The following is a 17,966-nucleotide window of genomic DNA, read 5'->3' as shown; positions in this document are numbered from 1 at the left end:
ACAGTTGTCTGGTGGCAATGTATTAATTATCTCCACAGCACTGCAGCCTCTTTCCTTACAATGTGGTTGGTAGTTAAACTGCTGACTGTGTGTTCTCCTTGCATAGATAATGTAAGAACAACATGATGGTGTCTCTTTCCATTCAGGATGTTGACGGTGACAACTGCTAATCTTCACTATGCTTCCACACGCTGTCTTATAAAAGAAAACTCTGAACCAAACAGTACAGGAAATGCTAACTTCTGCTGTACTCTGATTCTTAGGGTACCCTACGTACAAAGAGAAAGTGAAAAAGCGACCGGGCGGAAGGCCGGAGGTGATTTACAACTATGTCCAAAGACCATTTATTCGGATGTCATGGGAGAAGGAGGAAGGAAAGAGTCGGCATGTTGACTTTCAGTGTGTGAAAAGCAAATCTATTACAAATTTAGCGGCAGCGGCAGCAGATATACCCCAGGACCAGCTTGTGGTAATGCATCCCACCCCCCAAGTAGATGAGCTGGATATTCTGCCTATTCATCCGCCACCTAATAACAGTGAGATGGATACTGAGGGACAAAACCCATCGCTCTGATCTAGACTCTTACTAAAACAAAACAAAAGCATGCTACTTTAAAGTGACTCTGTACTCCACTCATACTACACTGCAATTCCAATTTTTTCCATTGTGCAACAGTGTTTAGGATATTGCAGTACGGACCTCTGGAAAGACCACAGGGAGTACCTGATTGTTTTTGAAAAGAGTACAGATCAAACGTCCTGCGGTTACAGTTACATACATGTATGTGTTTACCAGTAGGTTTGTGACATTGGTGATTTGTATGCTGGACTGTCCTCACTCTTAAGCCCATCAAAACCAATGGGATGCTGGTGGCTAGTGTGCATCGTATTGTTACACAGGGGTTAGAATGCAGAATTGGAATTGATAGTAGCACTTTATAAATGGTTGATAAATGGAATTTGAAGCCATTTTTTATAAATGTATTGCACAATACTAACAAAGTGCTTCTATCAAAAGTATTAACTGTAAATAGTTTTGCTCTGAATAGATTGACCCTTTTGAAGTTACTGTATGTGGCTGAGCACAAAACTACTTATTGGGTTTTTGGATTGAGGACATGATTCAATTACCCATGTAACATCTTGTTAAACTGAAAGTTCTTTAGTGAATTTTTTCACTTATTTGCAGCGTGAGCCATGTTTGAAAAGTGTGAACAATGGATAGGGGCTTTATCTTAAATTCTGCCTTACCTTAATCTGTTCACAAATATTTATTTAATACATTTTTCATAAGTGTCATGAAATAGGAAAATGCAAATGGTTCATTCTTCATTTATTAATGATTGTAAACAAGTTTTTCACGCAAATAAAGTTTCCATTATTTTAATGGGTTTGAATTATCTGTGAATGAGTCTAACTATGTGGATGCTTTTCCTTCCTCAGGCAAGGATGGTTAATATTATGTTAAGTGGAAAATATTTCTTAAAGAGAAATCTTATGTCAGACCACTTACTGTTGTTTTTCTTCTTAGTATAAACTTTAATCTAAAAGTAAGTAATAATAGCTTCTCTAGAAATGCAGTGTAGTGACAAAAATCTTCTAAATGTAGGTGAGGCATTGTTTTTCCTCCCTTCTCCCCCAAGGCTAAAGAAATGATAATTAGGCAACTGCTTCTAGCATGCACCTTCATCAGGGTTTTATCAAATTTATTTATCAAAGTAAATGCTCCATCTTAGAACAAGGGAAACATTTATTTTAAAAATATTTAACTGTCTAATACATTACACTTTAACAATATGTATAGTAAAGGATTCTTACAAGAAAGAATAAACAGCTTTATGGTACAATTAGTATAAGAAATATCCACATGGGGACTGTTTTGCAGTGTAAAAACACACCATACATCTGAAATGGTCATTTGCATATAAAAGCTACCACTGATGCCAGTGAGTTGCACAGTGATTTAAAAAAAAAAATTCAAACAACAGAATCCAAAATATACAAGTATTGCAAGCTATACACAGCTAACCAAATCAACACAGAACACTGTAGCAGGTTATTCCACTTTGTCTGAAGTTACACATGGTAGGATGAGTTGCATTCTGATTGATACAGCTTTTATGAAACTCATACATAAAAGCTTCTCAGTCCAACAAGTTTCACAGACTGGAGAACTCCACCAATAAATGCACTTCAATATTTGCATGTTGAAGCCAGGTGCGTCATTTACAAGGGCCATGGCAAATCACTGAAGTCTACAGGGCCACCAAGACCTGCATCTGCTTCAAGAAGGCTCATTATCACTGCCATTGCTGCTTCATCGTTGCTAGGGCTGCTTGATCCTTGATCGTTGTCAATCATATCAATACCTATATGAGAGTTCTCCCCTAAAAGCGTAAATGCAGTCAGTTGTCAGAAGTTCACTTTTACTATGTTGACTTTACTTGCTCTGGGCACTTGCCATGTGACTTGACGTAAAATATCTGAACAGGCTGAGCTATGTTGGACTACTAATCTGTTTGCTATCAAGGGTGCAACAGTTTCAGGGATACAACTGATACCTGGGTGTCACAGTACAAAGGTTAGGTCACTTCTCTCAACAATGACCAGCATGCCTAATAAGGACAACCTTATGTGCTGTACTTCAAAAATAAGTCTGGATCAACATCTAGGAGTCAGCCTAGCCTTCGTTTTTGTCTTCAGCTGTTTAAAAGCATTCACAAAAATCAGGTGAGGAGTTCAGCTAATTCACACTGATCAACAAAAGAAGAGAGGCTTCCAAGTACTATCTAAAAAAAAATAATCATCACAATAAAAGTAAGCTAGCAAAACAGACTGCCAGGCTATATTGTAGCCACACTTTTAGGCAAAGCGAGTGGTAGGTTATGGGCTTTATGTCTCAGCTCTAGTCTGCAGGTGGTGAAAGCAAGTTATTGCTAAAAACCAGTTATGTTGTTGCAGTTATCTATATGTGCTTAGTTGGTGTGGAGGCATGTTAGTGTGTGACTTCACTTACCAAGAATAGAGGAGTTGTCAGAATAGGGGTAGCCAGAGTTATCTTGGATTTGCCCAGATAGTAACCCAGCTGAAGAAATGTCTGGAGTGCCACCATTCAAGATCTTGAAAGAAAAAACAGAAGCCAGGAAACAGCATTAAATGTTGTATGAAGTCTTAAATTGTCCTATATGGGGATTTTTAATCCAGGGAAGGTAGTCTTTCTTTCTGAAAAAAACCCACCCCCTGAAGGCTAGCTCATCAGACTGGTTATAAACTAGGAGCTACTTTCTCCATCTTATGCCCATCAAGGGGATGTCAGACTACTAGAAAATGTCCTCAGGGCATTTCTGTGGATCATCTGTGTAAGTATTCCATCTGGAAGCTATAGTAATAACAGCTAACTACAGAAGGCTTTTGAATTTACAAGTGCAGCGTATGTAAAGTATTGTCAAATAAGATCCTTAATTTTAGGAGTATAATCCTCCCAGGTAGAGACAGACTGCATGAGCTGAGCATTGCTCCTGGATCGCAAGCCTAACCGTTTGTTGGGTCAGAGCAGCACAGTGGTACTGTGTACACCAGAGCTCACCAGAAATGGAAGGACCTTCTCAGGAATTCTTAAGTCACAAGAGAATAGCTGAACTTGAACCATAGTTTTGGGCTGCTCAGATGTGCGTACGCTGGAAGGTAAGAACTTGTGAGCTTCCTTCTGAAGGCAGCATCAGCTGGAAGTTGTGTTGTTTCTAGCAACCATAGCCTTCTAAGTTGGGAGAAATACTGAGGGGGTACCCTAGTAGAAATACCCAAATCTCCATGTGCATTTTCCTTTTTTTCTGTTACAGTAGCCCCTACTGTATGTAGGTGCTGAAATATTGGTAGGGCAGAAGGAACAAGAATAACTATTCTCAGAATTACAACTCAGTTTGCTCCAACTTCAAGCTTTATTTCAAAAACAAAGCAATCCAGTAACAGACAGAAATATTTCTGTCAGCTATATGCTCCAGTACAAGCAATTCTTATGTATAATCATCATAATTTCTGGGGAAAAAAAGATAAGTAATTCTGAGGCAGCGTTCAAATGTAAGTGCTCTTCTTGCCCTGAATACAACTACTGCAAGCAGCAATTTTCTAGATGACTTAAATGCAGCTAGTGGAAGTGTTCAGGTGGTTAAGTGTTGGTAATGGTATGTGAGTGCTACTCAGGCAATCTTAGAACAAGGCATGGTACAGGGTATTGATTTAAAAATAAACTGTCAGTGCACAGTAAAGCATCTAATTGACATATTTTGTGCTACAGCAGTACAGTAAAACTGTTGTGATTCATTTGAGCAGTCAGTGCCCAAACGATAGCAATTCCAGTGTTCACCAGTATGTGGTGTCAAAGAGTTTTTGGAGGACTAGAGATACCATGAGAGCTGTTGCTTGCAGCTCTGTTAAAAAAAAAAAAAAAACAAACAAACCAAAAACCACAAACCCAAACCAGCCACCAAAACACGTGAAAATTTAAAGAGCAAGTGGATTTCAAAAGCTGCCAGTGTTTCAGAACTACTGGTCTCTGCACTTTAGAATCATAGAATGGTTAGGGTTGGAAGGGACCTGTAAAGGTATTTCTGCCACCAGAACACTCTGACTTGCTGTCAGACCTTTTCAGCCAAGCAGCCAGGAGGTGTTCAACACCACGTGTAATTTTAGAAGCATGATGTCATGTTGCTTGCCACTACTGCTACAAGACTGTTTGTAAAGCTTGTTCGTACCTTCTTGCCTCCTGGAGAGGATGTGTCGGGTGGTGGTGTGCTGGTAATGTTCAGGGGACTTGAACCGCAGCTAGAAGGTGATGATCCTCTTATCCTAAAATATGGATAAAATAGCGAATGAATTTACCAGCAACTCGGGTGCCAGAGACTTGGAGATTCAAACGCTGACTTTAGTATAAGGCAGCATAAGGTGTTAAAAGCTCGAACTTCATTCTTGTAGCCTACTTGCTTTTTCAGTGTTACTCAGATCAGCAGTAGCAACGTTTTTATTTGCAGCTAGATAAACAGTTGCATGTAAATTGTCCAGCTTGCTCAGTCAGCAAGCTTTACCTGTTCCTGCCTTTATTTGCTCCTGTACAGGCTTCACAGAGAGTCAGAAGGAAAAAGTCCTGAAGGGTACAGAGGGAAAGCCTCATTTTCTGTATTTTACTGCAATTTAGACCAGCTAAAAATTTGAGCTGCCTCAGTCACAGTAACCTAGACTCCTTAAGTGAGCTACTGCTGCAGAAGTACACTGGACATTTGATATAGTTAATATTATTTTTTAACTGTCAGAAGCAGCATTTTTTCCATAGCTTGATCAAATATATTTTTTTATTAATGAATAATGTATTACCTGTAGAACTAACAAATCTCTAGACCAAAGGGAGGAGGGGTAGTTACATAGAAAAGCAATGGAAATGGGCATCTTATCCTTGGCAGAGTTCCCCTGGGAAAGCTGAACAGAAGGCAGCTTTGGAAAATAGTAACAGCTGCTGAAAAAGGACTGGAACTAGCCCAGGGTCTTGAAATGAAAACATGGGTGGTAAGCTATACTACTACACACTGAGGCTAATTAAGTGTTTTATAGCTGCTAAAAGGATGGTTAAGTTTCAAAGTATTGGTTCAGCCTTGGTGTGGCATGTTTTGTTGGGGTTTTTTTGTTGGGTTTTTTTTTTTTTTCTTCCCCTTCTTCCCTCTCATTCTTCCTATTCTTAATAGACAGGAAAGAAGCCTTATGTGATAGGTTTGCTGTTACCTTAAACAGTGATGCAAGTAGTCTCTGGCCTGCAGCAGAAACAAAACTACGGGAAATAAACTGAAATTACTGCCACTAAACATCTGCTGGATGAGACCACTTTTATGGAAAGGGGAACAATTCCCAGGAGGAAATTCAATAAGAATGTGGATTCTTCGCAAGCATAAATTAAGCAATCACCACTGAAAGCAGCTGCTCACACAGGTGAGAGAGAGGAGATGGCTGTTGTGAGAAACAGCTATGTATTACTACAGTCCCTTACTGAAGGGTGGTACAAGACTTCTTGTTTAAACCAGAGACCTTGACTTTTAGACAGACTGTCCCTGTGAAGGTAGAGCTAGCTTAATCATTGTGTCCTTGCTCAAAAAGCTGTGGGAGAACTTCACAAGCTGAATGTACGTATCTAACAACTCTAAAAGCATCTGAGCAAAGTGGATCACACGAAAACAAACATTGCTTTTTTGGCACGTAGTCAATGGCTTTGGCATTTGGAGGTTGCACTACTTACACACTTAAGTCACTGGAAAAATAATAGTCTGGAAAGGAATTTGTTTCTAGTTAGCTGTACCAGAAAAGGTAGTTAAAAAGAAAACAGATAATTATCACCATTACGTAAAATGTTCCAATATTAGCCTTTTACAATAGAAAGCTAGAACATTGTAACCTTTTCATTCTTTCACTATGGGCTTTGACTCCCTCAGGTATTCTGAACAGGTAGCTGTAGCTGTCTACCTATAAAATACAATTGTATCATTCCTATTCAGCTTAAAGAAAGACTTCCTTAATTTCCTCTTAAAAAACAATAGTGATTTTCCATACCATTTTCTCTCACCTGTGAATCTCCATGATTTCTTCAGCAATCATCCTCCCTATTTTACCTGCCCCAGCTCTTGTTCCACCTGGAATTCCAGGCACAGTAGGATGGGTCCTTTTTGGGCCACCTGAAATGAGTAGATATCTTAAGGTCAGATAAAAGCTTACAAACCTTTTCCAAAAAGGACTTGTATTTAGGAATGTTTTGACAAGCTGCAGGACCTTCTCAATGGTATTTATTTACAATTCCACCAACTAGTAAACACCTTCAAATGTATGAAAAGCTCTGACTTGCACTGAGCTATGCTATGTCCCTTAGACATCCCTCTGTGCCAGCAGGTACACAACATATCCTGACTCTTACCAGAACCTGGCTGTTTCAAGCATCTGGTACTACCTCTCGTCCAGATTTGGTAAAGAAAGCCTTGTCAGACCTGCTTTATTCTGTGCCTGAATAGGCTCATCTCCAAACGTGTTTGTTCTTTGCTCTGCGTGAAGAACTTGCCAGCACATATTCCATTCAGTACGGGATAAGCCCAAGCTACCTGATGAACATAAATAAACCCCCTGTAGGTAACAGCAAGTATCTAAAAGTGGAGGGAAAAGTGAGGTCTAACAGTTAGAAGCTCACTGTTACTTTAATGTGATTTGACACTTGCACAACACTGGAGAGGTAGTCAGGAAGGAGCTTGATATACTCCAAGGCATTGTGAAGAAAATACCGTGTACTGAAAGGGCAAGAAAGCCCTTAGCACTGCTTATGCATAATGGATAATTGCCTTCTTTTAGAAATTCTTATTTAACAACAGCAACCCTCAGTATCCATGGCTCAGACCCATCGGGGTGAGAAGGTTCACCTAAAAGGTCACCAAATCCTTAGCAGAGCCAGAACCACTCCTAACCATTCTATGATTCTATGATAAATTAAACTTCACTCGATTAACGTTCTTTTCTGGGGACACGAACTGTCAGTACGACAATATTATACATTGGTTTCTTTTCAAAGGCTGTGTTGTGGCAAGAACAAGCTTATCCTATTATAGAACAGTTTGTTCTATATTCCCCCCCCCATTCTCAGAAGGCCCAGACATGATGTTACCACCATTACTCCACTTTCAATCACTAACCATCATGTCTACATGGCAGCTTCTCTTCCTACCACTGCCCACTGTCCCATGCTTTGCCACCCTTCCTCCTCCATAGTTTCACTTACTGAACCTAATTTTTCAGAACAGAAATAACTGAGAAGTCCAGCTTTGCTGAAGTCTTGCACTGTACTGCCAAGTGTATTGTGTACAAATTACGAAGTCACTTCCAGATGTGCGATATCGTCGCTCTACAGCTATAAAGGCATAGCTGATAAGAGTAGCATCTAGTAAATGGGGTATCTGAAAGCAACAGTTCCCAGTTCTTTGGAAAGAATCGCAGTACTACCACCATCTCTCCTCCCCCATCTTTCATCCATGGGATGTCACTGCATCCTTCTATTCTACCTCACTTCCACTCTGCTCCAGTAACACTTCGTTGTGAAATAAAGTTCTGCTCCCCAGTATGCTGCATGCCACCCGTTATAAAAGATGGTTCAGTGATCTGCAGCATTCATAAGCCCGTGATTACCTGAGGTCGGTCCTCATGTCTTGAGAAAAAGTCAATAAAATCAAGGGCAGGTGAGGGGCAATAAGCGAAATGGCCAAACTATATTTATGATCCATTCATCCCTTGAGTAGTCATCTGCACTGACCACAGAAGATGAATTCACTCTATGTGGCGGTATTGACACACGGACTCAACTTGCAGAGAAGTGAGTAGTAGGGCGAAGGTACTTTTAGTTTTGTCTTTGTTTCTTGCTATCTTACTGTTATTAATTGGAAACAAATGAAATCAATATTCCCCAAGCTGAGTCTGTTTTGCTCATGACAATAACTGATGAGTGATCTCCCTGTCTTCACCCTCTCCCAAGGTCAGTTTGTTTTCAGCAATGCTGTACTGGCTCGAGAAATACCCACAACTCTGGGACGATGTACAAATAGCACCATGCATGAAGGCAAACATTTCTCCTCTGTGTCACTCCTCCAACTCTGTTTCTATTTGTTTCTTTGAACTGGCTCATTCACTTCTCTGACCAGCTTACATCCAAAGTTGAGTTCAACAGAGCAAGAACTACATTAGCAGTTTTTTTGACCTAAACCTTATTTTTCTTTAGAATATTAACAAATTCTCAATGCAAGAGCGCAGCAAATTTGTGCATGCAGGATTAGCTGCTAACAAGGCACAACTGCCAATAATTTCCTCACAGTATAGTAGTTACCTTCTCCAGCCTGAAGCACACTGTCCATGCTGTGTGGGGAAGCCGCAAGCTGTGGAAAGGCCGCGTCTCCACTATCAAGTACACTGGTGCTGTGGATTTCAAGAATTAGAAGAACCAATGATAGAAAAACTTGCGAAACAATCACTCTGTCAGTGGGTCAGAATGGGATGCTTCAGGGTTTAAGTGATGTGTGAGTCACTATCACCCCTGTGAAGGAAGCACTGTGACTAACACCAAGGCTAGATAAACAACAGAAATAAACCACTATGTTACAAATCAAAACGTGCAATGCAGAACCTAAACAGCTTCTCTCATAAGATAATTCCTCTACAACAGTTATTCTACTGTGAAGTCACTGCACCTGTACAGAACCCTCAAGGAAAAAGAAAACAGGAGGGGAAGTTCCTAATAAAGCAAATGCATCTCCTGTGATTTCCTACAAAGGCTGGAACCTCAGGTTTTCCCAAAGAAAGAAAATATTTGTATTTCTGCAGGCTTTAATAAACACTTACTAAACTATTACAATTACTAAACTAATTCCCCTCTCCCCAGGGATGCAGTTCTGGATGTTATCTGGAGAAAACACCTACTGTCATATAGAAGACATGCACATATTTAAGGCAAAACAAACAGCATTTGTATCTGTCTGCTAAGGGAAAAAATACTTACGAAACAACTGTATTTGTTGAGACAATGTATTCTACTTCTTTGGTCCAAGGGTTCATGAAACTGAACCAGCGACTTCGCAATGTAATAAAAGAGCCATCTTTTATTTTAAACTTGTAGCAGTTAGTTGTAATTTTTTCTCTTGTCTGCAAAACTAAACACAGATAGAAAGCAAGTAACCTTGTGTCAAACAGGCACTATGACTACATAAGCAGAGCCCTTACCAGGGAAAATTCAAGTTAATTCCTCCCTTCACCTCTGAAGAAAAATGCTATTTCTGCAGTCATCTCCCCTCACCCAACCTGAACCTCAAATATTCACTAAAAAAATATCGAAGTCTAAAGTAATCCTATTGTTTGACACATGCAGCACAACGTTCTTAACTAAAGCATTTGCAAATAGAGATATATCCAAATCTTTTCAAGTTTGTTTGGTTTTCTTCATACATAATTGTTCCCAATATTTTTACAAAATTTCATTACTGAATTATTAATAATCGTACCTTGTCGATGACATTCTGCAAGATGTCCTATATCATCTTGATGAAAATATTCATAACACGAAGTACCTAGAAGTTCCTGGGGTAAGTATGCCAGAATGGCTGTTGCCCTTGGGGAAGGAAGGTAGAGGAAAAAAGTAAGAGAAAATAATTTGTTTCCATTTAAGTATTAGTGACAGATTGCTAAAACTCACACTGAAGCTGGGTAAGGCTCAAGTAATGTGGAAAAGTATTTTCAGCTTAGAAGGTAAAAAAAAAAAAAATTAAGAATACTCTTTTTAATTCTCAAGTAATTAAAAAAGTATGTAACACTAACAGCCCTCAGGTATTATATTAGACCTATCACCACTGGAGGAGATGTAAGACTTTCTAAATAGGTTTGGAGGTATATTATAGTTTTGAGAATTTAAACCCCAATAAAGCTGACTTGTGGCTGCTATAAGACAACACAAAGATTTCTGCATAAGATGCCACTGAAAAACAGACAAAGGTTCGAAGAACCGCTGTGTTCCTTTGCATACCCACAGTGCTGCTGCTACACAGAGGCCAAATTGTAGTGTAACAAATGTTTCAGGAGAATTTTCTCCCCTTATGTCAAAAGCCTTAAGAGTGTGTCAAAAAAAAAAAAAAACAAACCAAAAAAACAGCCCCACCAAACCCTGCACCCACACCCTGCAGAAAGGTTAACAAATGGAAGTTTCATGAATAAGCACTGAGACCTACTGTCTGTGTCTAGTTTAAATCAGACAGGAGCATGAAGCAAATAAAACGACTTTTTGTTTCATCGGAACTGGTCACGAAGTCAACTTATTTTCTTCCTCATCAGAAAACTTTAGAATGAAATACACCTGTGATCTGCAACATGGGCAAGACAAAGATTCTTGATCTGACTCTCACGTAGTGATCAAGGAGCTGTTGGCAAAGATGGAGGATTTCTCAAGAAACTAGGAAAAGACAACTTTGTGCATCAACTTGGTAATGCAAGCTTTAAACTAAGTTCAAGAGGAGAAGGGAAAGCAGTGCTGCAAGTAAGGTAAGTGACAATAAACTATACAACAGCTTAACACAAGGTGTTAGTGGGCCAGTATGCTAAACACCCTAGATATCTGTATGCTAAAACAGGATCACAAGAATTATTTCTTGAGTTGTTAAAGATTTAGAAGCTGTAACAACTTTACTATTCTAACCCAGAATACCAACATGAAAAATAACAGATGGGGGGGGGATGGGGGGCTGTTGAATTGCTGGCACCTTGTACATTAGCGATGTCTATGCTTGCCTCCAGCCCCCAGAAGATAGCATAAGACAGATTTTTGAGGGTATCTGGGGAGGAAGAGTACATTACGGATACCATTATGCACAGAACACAGCCACCACCCAGGAAATCATTCTAGGACTTCCTGGTGAAGGAAGAAACAGTTGAGAAAGGAAAAGAGCAGGACAAGCTACCCAGGAAGACCCTGAAATGCACACCATTTAATTCAGAAGACAGTCAGAATGAAATCTGCAGGAGCCCTAGGGAAACTGCTCAAGAACATCAGAATAGAAAGTAACATGGCTGAATGACTCCAGGGTAAGAGTTTGAGATCCTCACTAAAAGAATGGAGAGCAAACAAAACTAGTGAAATACAGTGAATTTTGATTTTGCACATTTCTTAGAACTAGAAAACTTAGGGAAGGAAAAATGATAGTTCCTTGAAGAAATCAGTTTAAGAGTCACAATTCCAAACTATTCCAATGCAAATTAAATAGAAAGGGTAATAAGGAACAAACCTAGGTAGATCATCACCTGTTCCGCAATCTCAAAAAAGCCCAAATTAAGTATTATCAAATGGAGAAGTTAATATATATTAAAAATTATGAATAAGAACAGCAGGAAAAGCATTGAAGCACAAAACTCATGCTACTTAAATGCAGGACATTTTTGTATTTTCCCCCCACACACTAAAAGCAGTCAGTACCAATCAGGTAGCTTACACCTGAAGTCCTCATTGACAGGGAGCTCCAAGACCCCAGCCTTGGAGAAGGAAATATTAGAAATAGTCACATGAGAGAAATTTTCAAACTGGCCCTTGTTTGATGAACCTTATCCCAGGACACAAACTGCTGACAGCTCCGGGACTGCTTTGCTGAGTTATCTCCGAGAGCCTGTGGAGAACCTGAAGCAGCAAAACGTAGAGTCTATATTTAAAAAGGAAGAGCCAGGAACCAAGTCAATCTTATTCCAGTATTTTTAGAAGAACTGAAGTAACCAAGCCTTTTAACAGCACTGCAGTGGTGGGAAATGTGACATAGATGGGTTACAACTAGTATGGGCATCAGCAAGCAAGCTGTCAAATCTTTTACTTTCACAGCAGGATAAACTGGCTTTTCAGAAAGGAGAAGATCCACTAAATTACAGCACATGTCAAAAGACTTAGTGAATTCAGTATCTGACCACATTCTATTAAGCAAGGAAGGGAATTGTTCTTGTCCTTGAATGTAATCCTTAATTTGCTTTTTTTCATTACCTTGCTCTTCCAACTTAACAAGGCAGCTTTGAATTCTGAAGCTGTATCTAATGTCATCTGCATACAAAATAAACTTAATTCTACTCTCAAATTCACCATCCAGCATCATTAGAACTGTTAAGTAGTTCTCAGACTGTGGTAGTCCAGCTAGTTAGTATCTCATCTATAACAGTTCTTCTCCAGGGACCAAGCAACTCGTAAAGACAAAAAGTTAGGGTCACAGAGAGTTTAAGAAGCATTTCTTTCCTGAATTCCCTTGGGCAAATGGCAAAGGAACAGTGCAAGTCTATATGAACAAAAAACTCCAAGAAAGAAATAAATTAATAGTTTTCAACTTCTACAGGTGCCTAAATATTCTCCAGTAGAAGCAGGGATCATAGGATGGCAAGTTTAAGCCTACTGATGAGGCTTACTTTTAAAACATTCCCTTTCAAAGAGCCCTTTGAAGTAGCATACACATTCCAAGGCCTGTCAAAAACAGCTGGAAAACAATTAAATAAGAGCATATGTGTTTAAATCCAACGGGTCACATTTTATCAGTCTTATTATTTTAGAAATACTTCAAAATAATCCATTGGGGAATACATCTGATCTTCTGAAAATAAGACTTGCTCATAAACTACCACACTTGGCATGACAGAACGGCACACTTTTGGAGCAACAGAAAGGCTACAAATGCTCTCATACCTCCCAGAGTGATCACCAGCTCTAAGCACTGCTGCTGAAGTGCTGGTATTTCAAAAAGCCTTCTACCAAATTAAAAACAAAAACAACCCAACAAAAAAAAAAGAAAAAAGAAAAAAAAAACCAGAAAAAAACCCCCCACCCAACCCCCAAAACCAAAGAACCCAACCACCCCAACCAGATAGATAACTCATACACACAAAAACAGATTTGCCTCCCTGCACTTCCTCTCAAGGCTTATCAGCTCTATTTCGTCTCAAAGTCCACTAAGAATCAGCTGACACACCAGACACACCTCTGAAACAAATTCCAGCAGGCAGATTCTAGCCGAGTTTGGAGCCTGGGCTTTTTTACATTGTAAGCAACTGAGCCTAAGCCAAGGGCCACCTGGAAGAGCTTCATCCACCTTGATAAGGAAGCCAAACAAGCCCTCTCCACCAACCCAGCGTAACCCCTCCATTAACATCCTTCAGCCACATTTTTTCCCTTGATGATGCCAGTTATTTTGAAGACCCAGGTCATGTCTCTGCTACTTAAGAAAATTCAATCAATTTCTTTTGAAAAAGACAAGAATCAGCCTTTTAAATAATAAATAAAATTGATGTTTGAAAGAAGATACCACATTGGTACAAGTTCTCAGAGCTTTTCCAAGAAGCAAAGCTTATGAAAAGCTTTCTGTCTTATAAATACAGATCACATACAGAAGTATTAATTCAGCAGAATGTGTCCAAGTAAATGTATGTGCTATCAAAGCCTAATGCAGCCTGTGCAATAACTTAAGTATGTAGTGTTTGAAAACTTTGAAAAAGTTTTCAAACAACAATGAAGTAGCAATTACAAAGTCCAGTTTAAAAATATCCTCCTCTTCAGAGGATTACATATATACATTCCCTTAACAAATGGGCAGAAATGATCCCTGGATTATTCTGTCTAGTAAGCCATATTTTGTGAAGTTTGTTTGTTTTAAATTTAATCAGCAATACTGAATAAATACACAGTAATGGCTTTGATCTGGGTCTCAAAAACCAAAATAACTTGCAATTCGGATTTAGTAAAAAGCCGAAAAGAACAGTAACTTCTCTTTTCTATAGTATTTACACTGCTTTAAGCAAAGCTGTCAGTAAAGCAGTGTTGGACAGTGACTTATGGTGGAAGTTATTACAAGTATTCTTACCTCTGATCTACAAAAACAAATTTCCCATCTATTGCATGTCGAGAAACATATTCTGTAGGTTTCACCCTGATCTCACCGTTGACTGGCTGTGGAACTACGTGAGGATGCAGCCGTCCAATTGCAACAAGACAGCTTAAATTACAACCCTCGTTATCTGGTTCATTATCTTCATCTAGTCCCATTTTTGTTGGCGGCCAGCTTTTTAAATATCCTGTACTATGAATAGTGCAAAAGCTTTTGCGGTCTGCTGTAAAAAGAAAAAAAAAAAACAACAAAATAAAACAAACCAAAGAAGCAGTTAGGTCATTGATATTGCTTTAGAGATCTTCTCAATTCTGCTAACAATGCATCTTCTCTCTTATTCAGGAAATGTGGGATACCGTTCACAAAGGGATTTTTCAGCACTCCTGCTTCAATGCAGCTGATCTGAGATAGTTAAATAAACAATTTATATCTGCAAAATCATTGTTTATACTGAAACACCACATAGTGCAGACCAAGGTAGCTTTTGATAATCTTGAAGTAGAAATTGCATCACATTTTATTATTTAAGCCAAAGGATGCGAATAATCTAAAGGATTGTTTGAAAAAAATCAGTATATTAATAAATAAATAAGATGCCATTTTCAGCTTAATATGAGGCTCCTACAAAAAACAGGAACAATTTGTTTGGCAGAATATACACTGTTTGGGGGGTACAGGGTATAGCTGTACACAGGGGGGAGGATGAAGATTCACAATGACAAGTAATATAGTCAGTATCTGAAAGGAGACTAAATGACCTTTATAGGTCCCTTCCAACCCAAACTGTTCCACGATTCTATGATATTCCTCAGGACTGAGCAGGCCTTAAAACTGCAAGGAAGACAACCTTCATAGAGAGGCAAAGTAAAAGGCTTATGCCTCACTGCAAACTGGTTTCCTCAGGGATAAGCACTAAAAGCATGATCCAAGGCTGAAGCTGTGTCTGAAACTAGCAGGAAGTACTTGGGGCAGCTGTCACATCCAGAGCCAAAACACTGAAGTTGCCTTCCATTCTCTAGGTGACACTTTCTACTAACTAATATCAAATGTATTATCCAAATTATTCAAAGAAGCAACTTTCAAATTTGGACTAAATATGTATTCCAATATGTCTAGCATAATACCCTGCAGAAGAAAAAAAACAGCGCCAACTTTGACAATGTTATGACCAAACACTTCTACTGTACAAATGCTATGTTCCCAGTACTCAGAATGTACCAAAACCACAGATCAATTCAGAATAAGTTAAGTTGGATATCCATTACTGGATTACTTGTCAAATATGGAGCAGAGAAATAGAATGGGTCCCCTTTGTTGGAGATATTTTCTAGAAGGTCAAGACTGAATGTGACATGATCAGTGTCTGAGGAAGAGGCAGTAACCACACCAGAACTGTCAGCACAAACTGCCTGCAAAAATTTCAAGAAAGCAGAGAGGAGATTTTGGCTTTGTATGCTAATACAATGTGTAAGAGCTACTAATGGGGGACAGAAGAGGACGTATGAAGAAGTAACAGACCTAGATGTAGGTCAATATCTTAATAAAAAACACTGACAGTGTTCAATATATGTAAAAAACTTAACCACTGCAAATGAGCAATTATATTAAAAAAAAAAGCCTGACAGCCATTACATTTGGTAATAAAAAGCATAATTCTTACCTTTCTTCTTTGAACACGTAGAAGGAAAATCCTTGTCTTCTACTTTCACTGAAGGTCTATTGCACTTCATCCTACAAAAGAAGGACCGTCTTGCTCCAGAACACAGTCGCGATGGCCCAGGCGTTATGTCAGTTTTAACTGGGAGTCCAGCTATAGCAAACAGAGGAAGTGAGGAAGCCTTCTTTGTCAGGTAAGAAGTTAAGCGTACAAATGATTACATCATACAACCCAAGCATACAATGTTTTAACTTCGCTGGGACTTGCACAGAAGTCTTTTTATACTGTTCTTCAGAAGCAGAAGTCCTATTTTGTAGTTTTTCATGTAACTGAGTATGTGCAGTACTCAACTGACCATATCGCCATTAGAATTCCTGATTACACTTTCTAGCACAAAAACATTGACGCACACTTGAGAACAAAGGGTTCTAAATACAAAGATTAGCAAGAGATTGTAAGAATCCACACAAGTTTTGCAATAAATGTTCTGATTTCTTTGAACACTAATCAACTGATTAAAAATAGAGAGAGATTATTTACCACAGCCAGAGCAGTATTTCACACATACAGTCACTCAATAGGCCCATGACCCTTCAGACTGGAAGACTTTTCTATCACAACACCCACCCAGAGAGCACATACGCGTGCATAGAGCAGAGGAGGCCCAGTGACGTTTCACGTCCACTTCAACTGGTGTGTTCCTAAAAATTAGGTTTTTTTCATTGTTCTGACTGAAGGGGAAAAAAATAGGTAGCAGTGACATACACAGGGACTGCAAATCCCCAAGATCTCCAGTTACGTGTAAGAAGTCTCTAGCCTCAAAGAAATAAGTGCATATGAACATGCCCTAACAGTAAGTCCTGACCATTACTGTATCTTTAACCTTTTTTCTGTGGAAAGTAACTGGAGAAGCACAGTACCAAAACACACACCAACTCTGGGAGCCAACAGCAGCATGCCGGTACAAAGAGAGCTCCAGGAAGATACCTGGCATGCATTAGGAGCACAGGTATCAGCAACGCCAGCGATTCGGCTGGAGCTCCATGGGACAGTGCTCCAAGAGCTGATCAAGGATTTAAGTCACCTAGCAACTGTCCCACAGCTTGCTACCCTCTTCAACCATTTCTAGAAGGGAATATGTATAAAGAAACAGCTAAAAACACATACAAAAACCCTGTAGGCTTTTATCAAGGAGAAAAACAATGATGCCACTGTTCTAGTGTCAAGCGTACCTCCCTTAACATTAGAGTGAGGTCCCCTCAAGGAGGTTGGATTGTCCTGCACCACATGGACTCTAAACTGCTGTTCAGTGGCGAGAGTACAAGTTGTGCCTGAGTCACTCATGCCAACGTAAAAATAAACACACTAGTACTCTTAAAAATATGAGTTCTTGAAATTCTACCAATCAGTCTATCATGGCATATGGGAAGACTGTAATCCATAGTATTTATTTTTGCCCTAACTTTGTCAGAGGCATACAAAAAAGGAGCTAGCACTAGATATACATGCTTGACAACCAGACAAAACCAGGAGCCAGAAAAACTTCAGCTGATCCAGCTGGAGCCTCTAGGCTCACTGCCCTGGAATGAGCTCTCTCAGCTTCAGTATCTGAAGCTGAGCTGGTGGCTTCTTTGAGATGAGATCCTAGAGATTTTGGCTCCTGATGAGCATGAGACATAATGACCTATAAATCCACAGTTGTAAGAGACTATCTTCTACTTAAGCAATGCAGACTCCTAACAGGAGAATGAACTAAACATCCACTCACCTTAAAAGCAACACAGATACAAAACTACTTTAAAACACCAGAGTGGAATAGAGCTAAGAGACATAGCAGGAAATTTTTCCAAGGACCAGGTTAA

General features: G+C 39.3%; 2 protein-coding genes across 19 annotated transcripts in view; one reads left to right on the top strand and one right to left on the bottom strand.

The window, feature by feature from the left end:
* Nucleotides 1-1,397, top strand: part of BTBD10 (BTB domain containing 10) — a 30,688-nt gene extending 29,291 nt beyond the window's left edge. For all 8 annotated transcript variants that reach the window (XM_086750080.1, XM_086750074.1, XM_086750076.1 and 5 more), the window contains one exon: nt 264-1,397. In XM_086750080.1, the coding sequence (XP_086606206.1) occupies nt 264-574 (311 nt within the window). In that variant the 3' untranslated portion in view covers nt 575-1,397. The remainder of the gene's footprint in view (nt 1-263) is intronic.
* A 274-nt stretch (nt 1,398-1,671) lies between these two features.
* Nucleotides 1,672-17,966, bottom strand: part of BMAL1 (basic helix-loop-helix ARNT like 1) — a 59,606-nt gene continuing 43,311 nt past the window's right edge. For 8 of the 11 annotated variants that reach the window (XM_086750064.1, XM_086750063.1, XM_086750070.1 and 5 more), the window contains 9 exons: nt 16,108-16,257; nt 14,424-14,670; nt 10,059-10,165; nt 9,560-9,710; nt 8,891-8,979; nt 6,602-6,710; nt 4,752-4,845; nt 3,017-3,119; nt 1,672-2,387 (listed from right to left, as the gene is read on the bottom strand). In XM_086750064.1, coding sequence (XP_086606190.1) covers nt 2,227-2,387; nt 3,017-3,119; nt 4,752-4,845; nt 6,602-6,710; nt 8,891-8,979; nt 9,560-9,710; nt 10,059-10,165; nt 14,424-14,670; nt 16,108-16,257 — 1,211 coding nt within the window. In that variant the 3' untranslated portion in view covers nt 1,672-2,226. The remainder of the gene's footprint in view (nt 2,388-3,016; nt 3,120-4,751; nt 4,846-6,601; nt 6,711-8,890; nt 8,980-9,559; nt 9,711-10,058; nt 10,166-14,423; nt 14,671-16,107; nt 16,258-17,966) is intronic. The other 3 variants (XM_086750069.1, XM_086750071.1, XM_086750073.1) reach the window with 2 other exon arrangements.

This window comes from Chlamydotis macqueenii, chromosome 5 (genome assembly GCF_036417535.1).
Source record: "Chlamydotis macqueenii isolate bChlMac1 chromosome 5, bChlMac1.mat, whole genome shotgun sequence".
In the NCBI taxonomy this organism is placed as follows: Eukaryota; Metazoa; Chordata; class Aves; order Otidiformes; family Otididae; genus Chlamydotis; species Chlamydotis macqueenii.
Note: the sequence above shows the minus strand (reverse complement) of the source record. Positions and strands in the feature narration are given on the sequence as shown.